Here is a 17,025-nt window from a genome sequence, read left to right as displayed (position 1 = left end):
TTCGTCGGAGGGCGGGCACCGCCGCCGCCGCGGGAGATGGTGATCTGCGCTGCTGTACTTATTACATCTTATGCAGTAAAACTTACCACTGATGATGTCAATAGATAGCAATGGGCCAGCCACTCAGCCCTATTTGCGACGGGATACTCTGGGCTGCTGGCAATCCTCATACGTAGTTGGCGGTGCCCCTGCAGAGGTTCGGAGGATGATCCTGCAGTTCGCAGGTGGTGATTATGAGTAAGGCTGGTGACTTGGCTGGTGAGCTGGTCCTGGTGGATGTATGTCACTTTGGCAGTCATCCTCGTCAAATGGTAACAGAGCAGGGCCAGAACTGTCGATCACTGAAGTCCATGCAGCGATATGATTAATGTATATGTAACTAATATGATACAGCCAACTCCCCGCCCTAATATACAGGTATACACGCCCCGCGTAGAGATACAGTCCAGCCCTACATATTCCCTAACAACCGCAGGATGCCTCTCACTCTGCCCGCCAACGTAATCTGATATCCCGTCTCCACCACGCCCTTACACATTTCCCACGCCCCCGTACCATTCTCCCGTGCACCTTCCCCTTTATTGATCGGATAGTCCACCCGCGGCGGGATTCTCGTCGCCATCAACTTCGGGAACCGATCCACGCACACGGCCTTGAGGTTACTCACGCCGCGGAGGCCCTCCTCGCCCGCGAACCGGCCGTACCCGGAGCCCTTGACGCCGCCGAACGGCAATTGCACCGCGTAGTAGCTCCCAAAGTCATTGACCGAGACCATCCCGGACCGAATCTCCTTGATGCACCGGGCGGTGTCCCGCGGGTCGTAGCCGAAGACGCTGGCACCCAGGCCGTACTCAGTCGAGTTGGCGATCTCAATAGCATGCGGCACCGAGCTGGCGCGCATCAGCACGAAGACCGGCGCAAAGAGCTCCTCTTGCGCGATGCGCATCTCCGGTGTGACGTCCGCGAGCAGCGTGGGGGTGAAGTAGTGGCCGAGTGGGTGCTCAGGGTGGGAGAACCGCTTTCCGCCGCAAACCAGGCGGGCGCCCTGCTTGACGGCGTCGTGGATCAGGGATTCCAGTCGATCGAACGAGGCCGGGGAGATCATGGCGCCCACGTCAGGGGCGCCCTGGGGTGACAACAGGACGGAGCCCAGGCGGAGTTTGGCGATGCGCGCGGAGACGATGTCCAGAAGCCGGTCGTAGGCGCCGGGGAGGGCGACGATGCGTTCGATGCCGATGCAGTTCTGTCCCGCGGACTGGAAGACACCCCGCATGAGGATTGAAGCGATGGCCGGTAGTTCATGCACGGTGCGCGAGTCGTCCAGGATGAGCGACGGGTCCTTGCCGCCCAACTCCACGGTGACAGGCGTCAGGGCTTTGGCGGCGGACGCGCAGACTTTGTGCGCCACGGGGCGGGAGCCGATGAAGGTGAGCTGGGAGATGCCTGGGTGGGAGGTCAAGTAGTCGCCCACACGCGGAAGGCAGACGACGCTCTGGACCAGCTCGCGAGGGTGGCCGCAGCTGGTCAGGGCGCCGCGGATGACCTCCAGGAAGAAAGTCGTGCACCAGGCCGTCTGCTCGGACGGCTTCACCACGATGCCGTTTCCTGCGAAGATAGCGCTGATTACGGGCGAGATGAAGTTGTGGAAGGGGTAGTTCCAGGAAACGCAGGCCGAGATCACGCCCAGAGGTTCGTAGGTGACCATGTTCTTCTTGTACATCATGAGGAAGTTCGTAGGGCGCGATTCCGGCGTCAGAGCCTTTTCACCGTGGTCGAGGGTCCATTTAAGCTTCTCAGTGGTCACCAGGATTTCTCCGAAGGAAGCGTCCACCTTGGTCTTTCCAGAGTCCAGGCAGCAGGCGGTAACGAGTTCGTCTTGGTGGTCGAGAACGTATCTATTGCGGGCCCGAGTGTTAGCAACAGAGTCTCTCAGGACACACAAAGAGAGATGTACTTCAGCAAAGTCCGTAGAACCTTCCTCCTCTCCGCGAAGCTAGTCTTGGACCATTCTGCCTGTGCTTTTGCTGCCGCCTTAATCGCTTGATCGACGTCTTCCGGGGTCGCAGGTTTGATTCCAGAGCCGAGAACTCTTCCATCAGCGGGACAGTAGCTCATGATCAGGTTGTCGTTCCATTGCTATTTCAGGTATCATTTCGAATGAGTTTCTGATCTGCCGAATCACAAGCAGAAAACGGACAATAAACTTACCCCTCGAACCTGCCCCTCAACCACCCTCTTCGCTTCTCCATCAAGCTGATTCCATTTCTTCCCTTCCCAATTAGCTCTAATCTCCGCAGGAATGGGCACGTTGAACGTGACGGCAGCCTCCCTCTGGCTCAGAACGTAGACGTAACCCAGATACACCGCGCCAAGCGACAGCAACGCGACGCCCAACAACGGGCCTTGGATCTGGAGATGTTCCACGATGGGCTGGAAAGCCGGCGGAACGAATTGGGCCAGCGTGTCCATATTGAGTTGAGATTTCAACGAGTGAACTGGCGCTGTTGGATTGTGCCAGACACTTTTTTTTCTCTGGCGAAACCAGTTCAGGAGGGGCGGGAGGGAGGCACAAAAGGGAAAGAGTCCGGGTGGTTCGATTGTTTATCGCTCCCTCCGATACGCGGGCGCACGGGCCACCGGGCGTGCTGTCGGTGGGTTCATTTGGGGTTCAACTGGTCGATTCGAGGTCCAAGTATGAGGATCCCAACTTGAAGATTATATACACATTAGTGTATGTAGCACGATTGAACTAATAAGTGTCATTCAGCAAGAGAGCTCGATGCTTTTTTTCTTGTCTAGCAAAATAGGGGAGGTGATATTTTCTAGCAACGAGCAACATCCGGGGTACATATATATCTCCAGGAGGGGTTCCGCAGCATAATTCTACACGTAGTACCCATTAAACACCCAAGCAATGATCCAAGCCCATCTATTAGACCCCTGCTTTTCTCTTCCCAGTCCTCTTCACCAGATGATCGATGACACAGCCCTCCTCCCACCGCGCAGAAGACTGTCCCGTGATAGCCCGACATCGCGGGCAAGACTTCCCATGGCGGATGAGCAACTGATGCAGCGAATACTTCAGATGGTCCGGGATGCGCACCTCCAGATGACCAAACGCCGTCACCTCGGTCACCTTGCTCGGCGGCACCCAGCCCAGCCACTTGCAGATGCGGAAGATATGCGTATCGACCGCGAAGCAGGGCCGCTGCAGGCAGAACAGCAGCACGCAGCCCGCCGTCTTAGGCCCGATGCCGGGATACTTGACCAGCTCCGTCATCGCCCGCTCCGTGCTCAGCGTGTGCAGGTGGTTCAGATTCAGGAAGTTCTGGTCCGCGCACGCAATCTCGTAGTTCTTGTGACCCTCGGACTGGTTATTCAACACCCCCTCCGCCAGGGCCGCCGACGCCTCCCCCTCAGCATCAGCATCAGCGTCGGCATCCGAACCACCACCACCAACCAACAAATCCCGGCGCGCCTTATTCTCCTCATACACCATGTCGAGAATCGCCTTGATCTTCTTACTCTTCACATCCGCCAACCCGCCGCGCTTGATCGCCTCAAAGACCTCCCGCACCGGCGCCCGCCGCACCGCATCCCAATCCACGCTCCCCTTGCCGATCCCCTCGCGCAGGATCCCGAACCGCTGCACCAGCCCGTTGAACGCCATGGCCGAGTTGTTCCCCGTCGTGGCCCCGCTCAGCAGCGTCCGGATTAGCGCGTCCAGCACGGACGGCACCTCGCCGCACCCCGTCACGGTCAGCGAGGGCTCCGGGATGGTCGCGGGGGCCACGATCCGGCCGTGGATCGACGACAGGAGCCGGTCGACTTCTTCGCATTCGTCGGGCGTCGGGTGGGGCCAGTCGGGGAAGGGGCTGACTCCGGGGGTCAGGCCGTATTGGTTCGCTTTCGCTTTCGCTCGCGCTGCTTTTGCGAGGGATTTCTTGCGGGGGGGAGACAGGTCGTCATCATTGTGCGATGTGGCTTTACCGACGGTGGTTTGGAGGTCTTTGGCGAGATTGTTGATTGCTTCTTCTTCCTTCTTGATGGGAGAGGCGGAGGCGGAGGTTTCGGACCTGATGCGAGAGTTGGCCGGGGTTGTGGGGGATATCACCGCGCCGAGGTTGTGAGGGAGGTCGTTGAGGTCCTTGTTTTGCGGGGGAGTGGTGGCATTGTTCCTCTTGCGCCGCTTGGGAGCGGGTTCCGGGATGGCATCCTCGGTCTTGACCTGGAGGGGACTGTTGCGTTGCAACCGATTTCGTCCTTGGCTGGGAGAAGTCGTGGAAAGGCGGACGCTCGGGACTTGGGATGATGTAGAGTTGCTGGATTGCGCTTGAGAGGCGGCTAATGCTGCCTGGCGCGCAGTGGTGGAGCGGGTTATGCGGACCATCTTTAGATCTTTTGGAATGTGTAGAACACAGGACTAAAGTTTTAAACTGGGAGGTGCAAGACGGTTTAGCAGAAAAGACAGGAAATGTACAGGATCTTCCGACGCGGAAGGTGCATTAGGCAAATTCTATCGGTATGTACAAATTATATCATCAATGGATGTAGCATCATCGTCATGAGATGAGTCAAAAAAAGAAAAGTAGTGTAGTTGGGTCACATGATGTGGCGGGATCACTTCCGTTCAGCCCCCTTCAACAGTACGTCATCTCAGAACAACATGTCTTCAAAGGTATTTGACAATCATGGTAAGGTAAGGGTATTCCAACCCGCGCCCTACCTGTCATGCACTGAACACACACACAAACACCAAGCAGATAGCCACCCTATGTTCTTGCAAAACCACCGTCTACAAAACTCCAAGACTCCTTGGTTCACGCAGTATGCCCCACCAATTGGTATCAACTCAAGCCATAACCTCGTAATCAGTGATGGTCGCCCATGTTGTGAATGCTGATATCCATGCGGTCCTTGACCTTGGGGTGCTCCTCCTGGGAGTGCTTAGGGGCGCTGATGATGCCCACCTTGGGCACCTCCGACTCGCCGGGATTGGCCGCGGGGACGATGTTGCCATTGGAATCAAGCTTGACGCCGTTGGCAGCCATCTTGAAGTCCGTCTCACTGGCGAAGCCATGCGTAACAGCCTCCTTGGCGCGGTCCAGGGCCTTGATCTTGCGGCCCTCACCGCGAAGCTCCTCCAGGTGCTCGAAGTAGCCATCCGAGACGGGGGTGATGTAGTTACCGCAGAACACACCGACCTCGAAATCCTGAGGCTCAGCGAGGCCGTTCTCCTGGGCAATCTCGGCACATGCGCCCTTCAGATCGTCCAAGGTCTGGTAGATGACGCTATCGGCACCAATGTGCTTGGCAATGTCCATCACGTTGCGACCGTGGGCAACCAGCTCGGTAGGCGATGCCAGATCAATACCGTAGATGTGAGCATGGCTGTAGTGAATCGTTAGCGAATGTCTCGGTCCGGAACCCCGGGGATGCCGGGAATACTCACGTGATCTCGGGAGCGCAACTGGCGAAGTAGACCTTCTTGGCACCGGCTTCCCGGGCCATGGTGACGATCTCTCGACTCGTCGTACCACGCACAATACTGTCATCAACCAGAAGGACATTTCGGTCCTTGAACTCGGCTTGCATAGCGTTCAGCTTGCGGCGAACACCCTTCTGTCTCGTCTTCTGTTCGGGCATGATGAAAGTACGGAAGACATAGCGGTTCTTGACGAAACCTTGGCAGTATGGCTTGTCGAGATACCGCGCGACAGCAGCGGCCGAGGTGGTGGATGTCTCAGGGATGGGGATGACCACGTCGATGTCCTTGACCACTTCCGGTCCAAGGATGTCGAGAATTCTGGCAGCAAGACGGTCACCCATACGCTGGCGACTACGGTACACGCTGATTCCGTCGATGACGGAGTCAGGGCGGGCGAAGTAGACGTATTCGAAGATGTCAGGAGCGTAGGCCTTCTTGGGAGCCACCTGGCGGAAGACAGGCTCGGCGCCCTTCTGGATGATGACCGCCTCACCTGGCTGGATGTCACGGATGTTAGTGAATCCAAGCTGGTGCAGCGCAACCGACTCGGAGGCCATCATGTAGTCCATGCCATCACAGTCTGTTGAGGGTCGGGAACCGAGGACAAGAGGACGGATGCCGTAGGAGTCACGGAAACCAAGGATGCCAAATCCTACTGAGGTCAGCTGAGATCCTGGATGCGCGGGCAAGGGTTGACATACCGGCAAGCATAGCCGTGCAGGCGAAACCACCCTGGCATCTTTCGTACATGCGGCTCAGACTGGCAAAGACATCTTCGTTGTTGACACGTGCCTTCTTGGTCTCGCTCAACTCATCCGCCCAGATGTTCAGCATCAGTTCGCTGTCACTGTCGGTGTTGATGTGGCGGTGGGCCTCGAGGTCCAGATATCTCTTCAGCTCGGGAGCGTTGATCAGGTTGCCGTTGTGGGCCATGCAGATTCCATATGGACTGTTCACATAGAAGGGCTGGGCCTCGGCATTGGCACTGCTTCCGGCGGTAGGATATCTCAAGTGTCCAATTCCCATAGAACCCGGGAGGTCTGCCACCCTGGCGCCGTCATTGAAGACCTTGGCGGCCATACCGTTCGACTTGAGCTGGTAGAAACGACCGCCGGTAGCGCACGTGGCAATACCAGCTGCATCCTGACCTCGGTCTGCATGTCGGGAATCATGGATTAGCCTCGAACACGAGGTATTTGCTGGTGTGTACTGCGGAGTGACTCACGCTGAAGCAGGTAGAGTGCCTCATGGAGATCGACGGCAGCGGAAGCCGACGGGTTCGCCTGAATCAAAGCGATAATACCACACATCTTCACGGTAGAGAATTCTATATGACAGAACAGGATAAGGTCAGTAAGATTCTCCAGACTGAACTCCTGTCAAAGCTAATCAAGGTTATGCAGCTTGAATCAGATCGGAAAATGTCCGCAATGATGCTTAGGAAGTCTAACATCTATAAAAAAAACCGAAATTCATCATAAAGCAGGGAGGCAAGGATAGGGTGAGAAAGTTATTTACTAAGGCATTGAATAATTGACTCACATCTGAAAGGGGATATTTCAAGATAGTCTTGGGAGTACACGCACAGTGTGATGGTAGGGTGGTAGAAACCGGAACTTGGCGAGTTGCAAAAAAGTGGGATAGAATCGAAAACGTCTATAGAGACATAACAGGATTCATGTAAAGGAGAGTGAGGGGAGAAACAGGTGGCAACAATGCCCAGAATCACGTCCACGGAGGAAACAGTGAGCTGGATAACATGGTTAAAGAAGTTTTAGGAGGGAAAGAGGAGAGGAGGGGAAGAAATGGGGATCCCATCTTAATAGATTTCTTCTCCTCGCTGTTCCCAATTTTCTTTTTTCCCCACCACCAGCCGAGAGGAGGCGCTAAACCCAAGAGGAAAAATTTTGTGATCCAATTTTACTAAGTTTACTAAGTTTACTAAATTAACTGAGTAACACCGCCAGGGCCACCGGCTGGCCGGTTGCTTACATACGGTACCTTACTTTCTGGCAGGAATATTGCCGATGCCGGAGCAGGCGGTCAGCGGTCGGGAGTTCGTTCCCGGCTTCGGCCTGGCCTAAGGCATCGACTGCCGACTGCTGTGCTGGAGTTCTCCTCCCGTCTGGCGAACTATTTACCATTTCGGGAAGTCTGTACATCTTCAAGCACAGTCCAGATTGCTGTAGATTCCTACTCCACACCTCCAGACTTGCTTATGAAAGAAAATTGAACTGACCAGGATGGCAGTTGAAATCAGTCCATGTTAATTTTCATGTTTGTCGCATTTCAGCCTTTGTCTGTCCTCTGGAAACAATTCACTGTGGTGATGTCCAAATGCACCGACTAAGCGGCTATGGCTGGCTCAAGCTTGACTCTCTTTTCTTTGTTTGACATCTCCGATGTCTCAGATAACTGCTGGAATCTGAAATTTTTGTGTTTCTCTTCTTCCTTCTGCAAACTTTTTCAAATGCTTTAGTCTATATCAACTTCTGCACTCCAGAATCTCTACCTTCCTCCTCATCCCACCCTGCACCTACATTGACTTCGCTGGCCTCCTCCCACAGCTTTACTGAACTGAATTCATCTTGTTCTCTTCAGATGGATACTTCCAACTCATCTTTTTGACTCGTTACATCGTTCTGCTCGCTCTGGCTTGGGATCATGTTCAACTTCAACTCCAGAAGTGAACGTATCGAACAGTGGTCGTTCGTCTACCAGACAGCATGTGACTACGATTCAGATGAAAGTAGTGTTACGCTTGGAGATGAATCTGAAAGAGCAGTCTCTCTGAGCTTTGCGGAGGAAGTCCTACAGAATCCACCCGGCCGTACAAATCCCGCACCTTCAAACGAAGAGCGCGAGATCATTGACCTCACTATGGATGGTTTTGCTCCCGGTGACTATCTGACAGATGAAGCCTACGAACTGTTACTGCGGGACTTAGATCGCGCTGAGCCTCAAACTCCTGCAGTACGATCCCGTCTTATCACAAGGCCAGAGAAACGCCGGTTGCCTGAGGTGTGCCTCAATGGAATTGTGTACAAGAAAGGCCAATCCGTTCAGCTTCACGATGGTACATTCCTCAGAATTGAAGAAGTTCTGGCAGATCGTTCTGCCGATATCTTCTTTCGGGGAAGACGCCTGATACACACGAAAAACCACAGGGGCAAATACATACCAAGGTGGGACCATGAGCTTGTCTGGATCGCGAATGAGACAATAGACATTCCATCCAACCAAGTTAAAAAGTTTGTCCGGATCACGTTTACGAACTTCTGTGTGATCCAGAAGGACTGGGTCAAGCACCACCAACGCCCCAAAGACCTATTTTGTCGGCTCAAAGAGCATTACGGAGACAAGAAACCATCATCAGTGGAATACCTCACCTGGGATGAAGCAGACGAAGGATTCAAATTCGACCCGCCGAAGCTCCGCCGTGCGTGGCGGGGTGAGACCAAGCCTTTTGGAGCGTTCGACCCTGGTGAAGTCGTGGAACTCGATGATGACAAGCTGCATCGAACCAGACACGACCCAGTTCACGCTATGAAGCGACGTCAGTATACATTTGGCGATGCATTCTGCGGTGCTGGCGGCGTTACCTGCGGTGCTCGTGCGGCTCTTTTGCATCCCGAATGGGCCTGCGACAAATCTGAGTCCGCTGTCAAAACCTACAAACGCAACTATCCAGATGCGAACGTCAGGCTGATGGATCTTTTCACCTTTATCCATTCAAAGCATTCCACTAAGGTAGACATTGTCCATGGATCTCCGCCGTGCCAGACGTTTTCACCCGCGCACACGATCGAATCCGTGACCGATGACGCCAATAGCGCGTGCATTTTTTCGTGTTTGAATTTGCTTCAGAAATCGAAGCCCAGAATTCTTACCATGGAAGAGACAAGTGGCCTGTTTGAGCGTCACAGGGAGACATTCAACCGAGTTATTCTAGACTTCATCGAGCTTGGATATGCAGTGCGCTGGGGCATCCTCAACTGCGTCGAATACGGTGTACCTCAGCTAAGACGAAGATTGGTAATCATTGCATCTGGGTAAGTGGCTTAGGAAGCTTTCGAAGGAGCGATATTAACAAAGCAATCTTGAAGACCAGGCGAATCGCTTCCTCTATTTCCCAAGCCGACTCATGGACTCCCCGGCTCTGGGCTCCGTCCCTTTGTTACTATAAGACAGGCCATCTCTGACATCCGGCCGGGAGCAGCAGACCATAATACCCAGCGAGCGGCAGCTCGTCCGATGAACCGGGCGCCGTGCGATGGCACGGGACAAATCCGAACAATCACCTGTGGCGGAGGTGAAATGATTGCCCACCCTTCGGAACGGCGTAATTTCACGAACAGGGAGTATGCGTGCTTGCAGACGTTCCCACGTCGGTATCACTTCTGTGCCCCGCACGTCCGAAAGCAAATTGGCAATGCGGTTCCCCCGAAGCTCGCGCAGGCGGTCTATGAAGAGATCGTTAAGTCGCTTCGTCGGACTGATGAGAGGGAGTTGAGGTATGGGCCCTGGTAGACCAAAGGTTGCATGTACAAACGAGGTTCGATCTGGTTTGTAATATCCCCTGGTCGGTTTGTTTGACACACATACTTTAGCATGTAGGGCCATTGAATTTCTTGATGGAAATTTTGAGCTACAGACTATTGTCTTCGTTGAATTTTTACTTGGAGCCTCAGTGAAACTTGCCTCTGCTCGGCGGCGGAACAGCAGAGATGTTCTTATGCTCAGGCTGCTGTGTGGTGATGGAAACAAGTCAGTGAGGTTTAGGATAGTCGAGAGTTGCCTACGAGCTGTTCTTCTGCCTATGATAGCCTTCCCTTCGGCACGGCTATCGGTTTTATGGAAGCCTAGTCTTGCTTATTATAGTATTACATTTTTAGAATGACCATTTGAGCCATATCGTTTCCGAATTTCAGTCTAAAAAGCCTGTTTGGAACCAACCGTCGAGAAAGGTTTGTCTGTAAGCACGACGAAGTTCTATATCAAATCTAGACATTGGCCTAATCCTGCTGCGATCCTTATCACTAAATAGATACACCAAGGTCAGGTGATAGAAAGCCCAGTATCACACGTATAGACTGAGTATCCAGGTTTACAATGTGCTTCCCTCTTAGAACTTTGCATAATATACCTGCGGATCATCGACTATCAAGTTGATTTGTCCACAAACACAAGCAGGCCTGAAATCTTAGTTCGATTACTATCGTTAAATACGAGAAAAAACCTTTCAGAGGATTTCAAGGAGTTTATATCCCACAGTAGGTACGGCGGACGAAGGCAATTATACTTGTAGCAGCAATATCCCCCGTCAGATAGCTTTGCTCTATGATTCGCCGAGTTCCAATAGGGGTTATAAGTATCTTTTCCAGCAAGCAAGACAGCAAGACATTTCTCCAAGGACTTCTTCATATGTGAGCATCTTTCCGAGCTGTTTCCCAAGCAATGCAAGACAGAAGGCACCTCTCCAAGCATATTTTCAAGTACGTAAGATAGAATGATGCCTGGAAAGGATCTATCTTTGCCCTAGATATTTTCTACTGCCTGATTAACGTTGTACAAAATATACAACTCAGAGGGCGGAGTCAGCTAGTCTTAGGATTGGACCCTGGTAGATGCCTCGCTACCATTTTTGAAGATTGCTGGACAGGTACTCATCATGAGACGGTGCCTGGAGCAGCGCTTCGATTATTTCGAAACGTAACTAATGAGGTACTTTAACCAGAGACGTTTATCCAAGATGGCTCGCTGCCTCACTTGTTCGAGTAGGTATATGATAATATGCTGCTACCTGCTCGCTTAGAAACATGCCTCCAAGTACTAGAAGAAGTGCTTTAAGAGGTGCTTAGAGGAGTAAACTAACCAGTTCTATCGACAGAATACGAGAATGCAGATGAGGTTCAGGATTCGTATTCGACGGATTGCGACTGGGATCTGCCGTAGTCAGGTATGTATGTATCTACAGGACTTGGGTAGGAATCTTACAAATGATGGAACAACCATGCCTTAGAGTCGCCTTCTACAGCTCAGTGGCGAGACGCCTGGGAATAGTTGAAAGCAAGCAAGAAGAATCTCCGAACCACTTGACCTCTGCTGGTGAATTATCGACGGAGGCTAGGCACATGACTAGGTACCGATTGACGGAGGTGGGTGAATTATTGTGCTCAGTTTCAGTTTCAGCAGGCAAAGCGGGAAGGCAAGGAAGGCCATCTTTCAACACTGACTTGCTGGTCTGTTTCTCAATCCTCTTCGTTCGCTACCTCTCACTGCAGTGGCCGTGGTCTGTGCCATATTCCGTGTCACTCGACATCGACTCGCTTTCCCGTTCGTCCCCCGAAAGCCGTTGCCTCTACCTTCCTTCCATCTCTTACTGTCACTCCTGTCAACCGCCTCCTTCAGACGCTTGTTTATCAAGATGCTGGCTGCTTCACCTGTGTAATGAACGGTGCAGACCCCGTGACCACAGTGCAAGTCACGCTAGTCATCATGGCTCAATTGAAGCGGGTGGCTCGCCGAAGCATAACACAAATGAATGAGGATGAAGACATCCCTGAACCAAGTATTGAAGCCACACCCGCCTTCAAGGTCCAGTTGCAGGAACTTGCGACTCTTTGCCAGAAGCTTTGTTCCACTTACCGACCGCCTAAGAACACCTGGCAACTTGGAAACCCCAAGCCCCCCCGGCCCAGCTTACCCATAGGCAAAAATCAAAGCAAGATCAAAAAACAAGATCAACTAGAGATCTGGGGTTCCTGGCCACTGGTGTCGACGTTCTGGGATCCGGCGCAGCATGGATGGCCTCCCTACGGGGTCCGCCTGCCCGACGCCTGGGTCTATATTGCGATCAAGCTTCTCTCCACCACTGAGCGCCATGACAAGTATCCCGCCGACTTTGACGGTAGTGGCATGGTCCGACAAAGCAGGGATCCCTGTGGCCCAACGTTTGTGATCTCCGCCCATGGGGTCTTTGCATATCCGATCTTCAAGGGGTACTACGTTCTATGCGGCGAGGAAGGGAGAAAACACTGCGCCTGGCTGCTCCAGCGCCAACGGGACGCAGCGGGCAATAAATTTCAGTTCAAAACGATCATCGCCGGGCCAGTACTACCGCCCTCGAGCATGCGTCCACCTCACAGCTCCATCGTCAAGCTACCGCGCCACAGACCCGTGACTACCGCCGACTCGACTACTCCAAAGCGGCTGGACAAAGCGGAAACAGACCGCTGGACGGTATGCCTGGACGACATGGTGCTGCAGTACAAGAAGCCCGACACCTACGAGATAATGCCCTTCGCACAGCTGAGCCCGCGTCTCACCTGCACAGAGTCTTCGGAGTCGGACAAGCTTGTCAACCGCCAGAGCTCTTCCTCTACAACGACCACCACGACTGCTCTGACTGACATTCCCCGCTCGATTAAGCGACCTCGTCTGCAAGCCAGCACACTCCCTGCCACACCTAAAGAGACTACAGCGGTCAGTAGCCCTACCGACTTCTTCAGTCCTCCTAGAGCGTCGAGTTCCTCCACCAAGCAGACTACTCCGGCGCCAGATATCAAACCAACAGCCAAAGGCAGAGGCAAAGTCAAGCATGCCCATGCGGAAAACATTCAGGACCCGGCTAGTACACCTAGCATCAACAGCCCCCCTAATATACTTGCAGCAGAGGAAGTCGTGCAAAACGATAGCAAGCGTCGCCGGACCACTGCACATGGGCAGCTCGTGTACAAGCTCTGTGACTCTTTCATGCAGACCAGAAAGCATTTTGACACATACCTTGCATCTTCCATGGAGGCGGAGAAACGTCATGAGGAGTATCTGAGGGCGCTCGAACAGAGACAGAAAGATCATGACGCCTATATGGAGGCAACCATCGAGACATTCACCCAGATCCAGACTTGTGTCGCGTATTTGCAGAAGGAATTAGGCGGCGGTGAACCTGATGGTGGTGGAGAACAGTCCCTTGCCCAACCGAACGGCATGGAAGATGTGGTGTACGAGACAGATGCAGAGGAGAAACAAGAAGATGAAGAGGATTGAGGTGATTCTGGGGCGGGTTTGGGTGAGGCTGGGTCGGATTGCAATGAAACAGGCAGGTAGCTTTGCGGTATGTCTCCGTATGGCTTCCCGCGATGGGTACGGAAAGATGGGGTCAAGTGGAGTCTACACCAGTCTACGGGAGTGAGGGGAAATAACATCACATGATGATGATGCCCATTGTCAACGGTCGTCTTCTCTCAATTCTGTGTCTTCTGTGTCTATTTTAATGAGAGATATCAGATCATTTTCGCAGTCTATATGGATAGGGAATTGACTCAAATTCAGTATAATCGAGTAAAAAACCGTCCAGAATCACCCCAAAAATAAGAACAAATAAGACCTAATAGGACCTGCCGAGGTGGAAGTGAGTGGGCAGCGCTCGGACAGCCGGTGATAGCCGCCCCCATAAACAAAGCAACCAAGCGGCCTCGGTCCGAATCCCCGGCGGTAAAGGGTACCTTAGTTAACGTTACCATACTACGGAGTACTGAGTAACTTATACTCCCCCAGCATGAGCACAGGGTCACTCACTCACTCCCTTTCTTAATTCCTGTTCAATTCTCCGTCTTCTTTCTCCCTTCCTCTCCTACTCCAGTGATCCTGCTACCTACCATAGCTCACACTCATTGTGCACTCCATTGGGGATTTTGTTGCGCCCCCGTTTTCTCTCTTCTTATCACCCTCTCTTCCATCATGTCTGCCTCTTGTTCAGCGTTGAGACGGCTGACCCACAGGTCTCCTCCCCGCACTTGGCTCTCCTCCTCTTCCCGCATCGCCTCCCTCTCCAGACCTGCTGCTGTCTCCAGTGTCTCCCACATCACATCCAAAACACATCCTCCTTCGACGCTCCTCCGTACCTCTCAATTCTCAACCATGGCGTCTTTGCAGCAAGCTCCTCCGACCATTCCCACCGACCGGCCCTATGACCCCGAGATCCAGGAGCTGAGCAACTACATCCACAACTACAAGGTGGATTCCGACTTGGCGGTAAGTTACGCGGGGCTCCCCCATTCCACCATTCACCACCGTTATTATTCTCCAATACAAAGCTGCATCGCTAACCGCTCCCATCGCTGTAGTACGATACTGCCCGCCTCGTCTTCCTCGATACTCTGGGATGTGGTCTGGAAGCTTTAAAGTTCAAGGAGTGTACCAAGCTGCTGGGCCCGGTGGTTGAGGGCACCATTGTGCCCAACGGCACCCGCGTTCCCGGCACCCCATACCAGCTTGACCCCGTTAACGGGGCCTTCAACATCGGCGCCATCATCCGCTGGCTCGACTACAACGACTGCTGGCTGGCGGCGGAATGGGGCCACCCGTCCGACAACCTGGGCGGTATCCTGGCGGTCGCAGACTGGATCTCCCGCACGAACCGGGCCGGCGGCAACCTCGCCAACGGCAAGATCCTGAAGGTCAAGGACGTGTTGGAGGCGATGATCAAGGCGCACGAGATCCAGGGCGTGCTGGCTCTCGAGAATTCCTTCAACAAGGTCGGGTTGGATCACGTGGTGCTGGTCAAGGTCGCGACCACGGCGGTGGTCGCCAAGATGCTCGGCCTCAGTGAGGAGAAGACCGCCGACGCCATCACCCAGGCGTTCGTGGATGGCCAGTCGCTCCGCACGTACCGTCACTCCCCCAACACGATGTCGCGGAAGTCCTGGGCCGCGGGCGATGCCTGCCAGCGGGCCGTGAACCTGGTGCTCAAGGTGCAGAAGGGCGAGGGTGGCTTGAAGACGGTTCTGTCTGCCCCGGTCTGGGGTTTCTATGATGTCTTGTTCAAGGGCAAGAAGTTCCAGTTCCAGCGTCCGTACGGCAGCTATGTTATGGAGAATGTTCTGTTCAAGGTTTCATATCCTGGTAAGTTGCGCCTCATCGATGGAGGGGGATTTCTCTGACTGGATTCTAGCCGAGTTCCACTCTCAGACTGCGATCGAGGCTGCGGAGATTGTGAACGCGAAGCTCAAGGCTCTGGGCAAGAGCGCCAAGGACATTAAGGAGGTCGTTAACCGCACGCATGAGGCGTGCATCCGGATTATCGACAAGCAGTTCAAGGCGATGGACAACTTTGCTGATCGCGACCACTGCGTTCAGGTAAGCAAATTGAGATCGCTGGTTCTGGCCATGTACTGACTGCATCTAGTACATGGTTTCCACCATGTTGGCCTTCAACCGCCTGACAGCCAACGACTATGCGGATGGCTCTGAGGCGGCCACCTCGCCCCTGGTCGAGGACCTGCGCAAGCGCATCCGCTGTGTTGAGGACCCTCAGTTTACCGCCGACTACCATGACCCGTCCAAGCGCACCATCGCCAACGCCCTGACCGTCACCCTGCACGATGGCACCGTCCTGGACGAGGTGGTCGTCGAGGCACCTCTGGGCCACCGGCTGCGTCGGGAAGAGGCCAAGCCCGAGATCCTGGCCAAGTACCAGCGCCACTTGCAGGCCCACTTCGACCAGGCTCGCATCGACGAGCTTGTCAAGGTCGGGTTGGACCAGGCGGCTCTCGAGAATTACGACGTGGACAAGTACGTCGATTTGTATGTCAAGGATCAGATGGTGGCCGCCCACTAGTGTAGCATGATTTAGCGAGCATGATGTTAGATGTCAACGAGGAAGACCATATTTATTGCGATTAGTTGCAGATTTGCGTAGCCATCCAATGAATTCCATGTGTATCCAGAGACATAAACCGGTAAGGCAGATAGCCACCGACCATAACCAAGGGCACCGTATCCTCAGCCAAGCTCTACAGCCAGTGACCTGTCTAAATCTAATCTGCCACCTACCACACCCTCCACTAAACTGTATGCAACAAGCCCAACCCTCATATCTCCCGCATCGCAGCGATAGGAAATCGGCGATAAGACCGCCCGCAGGCGATCCTCTTCATCCACGCCCACGCATCATCCCCGACCAACAGTAGTGCTGCTGCCTACCACAGAACCTACCTCGGCATCCGCGACACGAGATAACCCCCCATCTTCTGAAGGGTGAGGTTCTACCTCCCCCCCCACCAATGTCACACGCACCGAATCAAACACCATGCGAATGGAAAGAGTTTATCAGCTCATCTCAGACTCGATAGATCTAGACTGCTCACGCTCAATATAAGCGTACCGTACAAACCAACGGACCCACTATGCCACAGAAACCTGGGGAAAAACTCAGCCGAGATCTAGACGAGGACAGGCAGGCACAGCAGCTTTGCCGTTTATCTCGGCACGGGAAAGAAGGGCTCAGGCTTGGGGTTAAGAGGCTGCGCTAGTAGCGTTGCCGACGCAGCCAATTGCAGGGGGGCGCTTACGCTTGGATGATAGAGCATTACCGACCTACTAGCACGTAGTACGTATGGATTGCTGGAATGGTTATCACGGGGTGCTGAGGCAGAGGACAAGAGAAACGGAATGCGGGGGTTCTGATTGACGCTGGGATACATACGTGTGCTGGGTTTTGGTATCTGTGGCGATAGATGTGTTGTAAGTACTGT

At 53.7% G+C, this 17,025-nt stretch overlaps 6 protein-coding genes across 6 annotated transcripts; 3 read left to right on the top strand and 3 right to left on the bottom strand.

Annotated features, from left to right (window-relative positions):
• Positions 1 to 293: 293 nt before the first annotated feature.
• BO72DRAFT_444055 (aldehyde dehydrogenase family protein) lies at positions 294 to 2,654 on the bottom strand. Its single transcript, XM_040943728.1, has 3 exons — positions 2,209 to 2,654; positions 1,955 to 2,136; positions 294 to 1,895 (listed from the first exon to the last, which is right to left on the bottom strand). The coding sequence occupies exons 1-3, from the start codon at positions 2,467 to 2,469 to the stop codon at positions 452 to 454; spliced, it is 1,887 nt and encodes a 628-aa protein (XP_040806100.1). The 5' UTR covers positions 2,470 to 2,654; the 3' UTR covers positions 294 to 451.
• A 103-nt stretch (positions 2,655 to 2,757) lies between these two features.
• On the bottom strand, positions 2,758 to 4,631 carry BO72DRAFT_138683 (endonuclease III domain-containing protein). The gene has a single exon (XM_040939159.1). The coding sequence runs from the start codon at positions 4,388 to 4,390 to the stop codon at positions 2,933 to 2,935; it is 1,458 nt and encodes a 485-aa protein (XP_040806099.1). The 5' UTR covers positions 4,391 to 4,631; the 3' UTR covers positions 2,758 to 2,932.
• BO72DRAFT_138672 (amidophosphoribosyltransferase) lies at positions 4,631 to 7,021 on the bottom strand. Its single transcript, XM_040939158.1, has 4 exons — positions 6,714 to 7,021; positions 6,190 to 6,642; positions 5,453 to 6,140; positions 4,631 to 5,391 (listed from the first exon to the last, which is right to left on the bottom strand). Exons 1-4 carry the CDS (start codon positions 6,796 to 6,798, stop codon positions 4,872 to 4,874), a joined length of 1,746 nt encoding a protein of 581 aa, XP_040806098.1. The 5' UTR covers positions 6,799 to 7,021; the 3' UTR covers positions 4,631 to 4,871.
• Positions 7,022 to 8,152: 1,131 nt separating this feature from the next.
• BO72DRAFT_420013 (DNA cytosine methyltransferase) lies at positions 8,153 to 10,018 on the top strand (the record flags this gene model as incomplete). The annotated part of the gene is made up of 2 exons (XM_040942692.1): positions 8,153 to 9,540; positions 9,595 to 10,018. The coding sequence occupies 2 exons, from the start codon at positions 8,153 to 8,155 to the stop codon at positions 10,016 to 10,018; spliced, it is 1,812 nt and encodes a 603-aa protein (XP_040806097.1).
• Positions 10,019 to 12,421: 2,403 nt separating this feature from the next.
• BO72DRAFT_444053 (uncharacterized protein) lies at positions 12,422 to 13,756 on the top strand. Its single transcript, XM_040943727.1, has one exon. It carries the CDS (start codon positions 12,620 to 12,622, stop codon positions 13,535 to 13,537), a length of 918 nt encoding a protein of 305 aa, XP_040806096.1. The 5' UTR covers positions 12,422 to 12,619; the 3' UTR covers positions 13,538 to 13,756.
• A 296-nt stretch (positions 13,757 to 14,052) lies between these two features.
• BO72DRAFT_523950 (putative 2-methylcitrate dehydratase) lies at positions 14,053 to 16,218 on the top strand. Its single transcript, XM_040949824.1, has 4 exons — positions 14,053 to 14,524; positions 14,617 to 15,394; positions 15,444 to 15,628; positions 15,678 to 16,218. Exons 1-4 carry the CDS (start codon positions 14,231 to 14,233, stop codon positions 16,107 to 16,109), a joined length of 1,689 nt encoding a protein of 562 aa, XP_040806095.1. The 5' UTR covers positions 14,053 to 14,230; the 3' UTR covers positions 16,110 to 16,218.
• Positions 16,219 to 17,025: the final 807 nt, after the last annotated feature.

The sequence above is a fragment of the Aspergillus fijiensis genome (genome assembly GCF_003184825.1).
Source record: "Aspergillus fijiensis CBS 313.89 unplaced genomic scaffold BO72scaffold_3, whole genome shotgun sequence".
In the NCBI taxonomy this organism is placed as follows: Eukaryota; Fungi; Ascomycota; class Eurotiomycetes; order Eurotiales; family Aspergillaceae; genus Aspergillus; species Aspergillus fijiensis.
The sequence above is the reverse complement of the archived record's forward strand: the minus strand, read 5'-3'. Positions and strand labels throughout refer to the sequence as shown.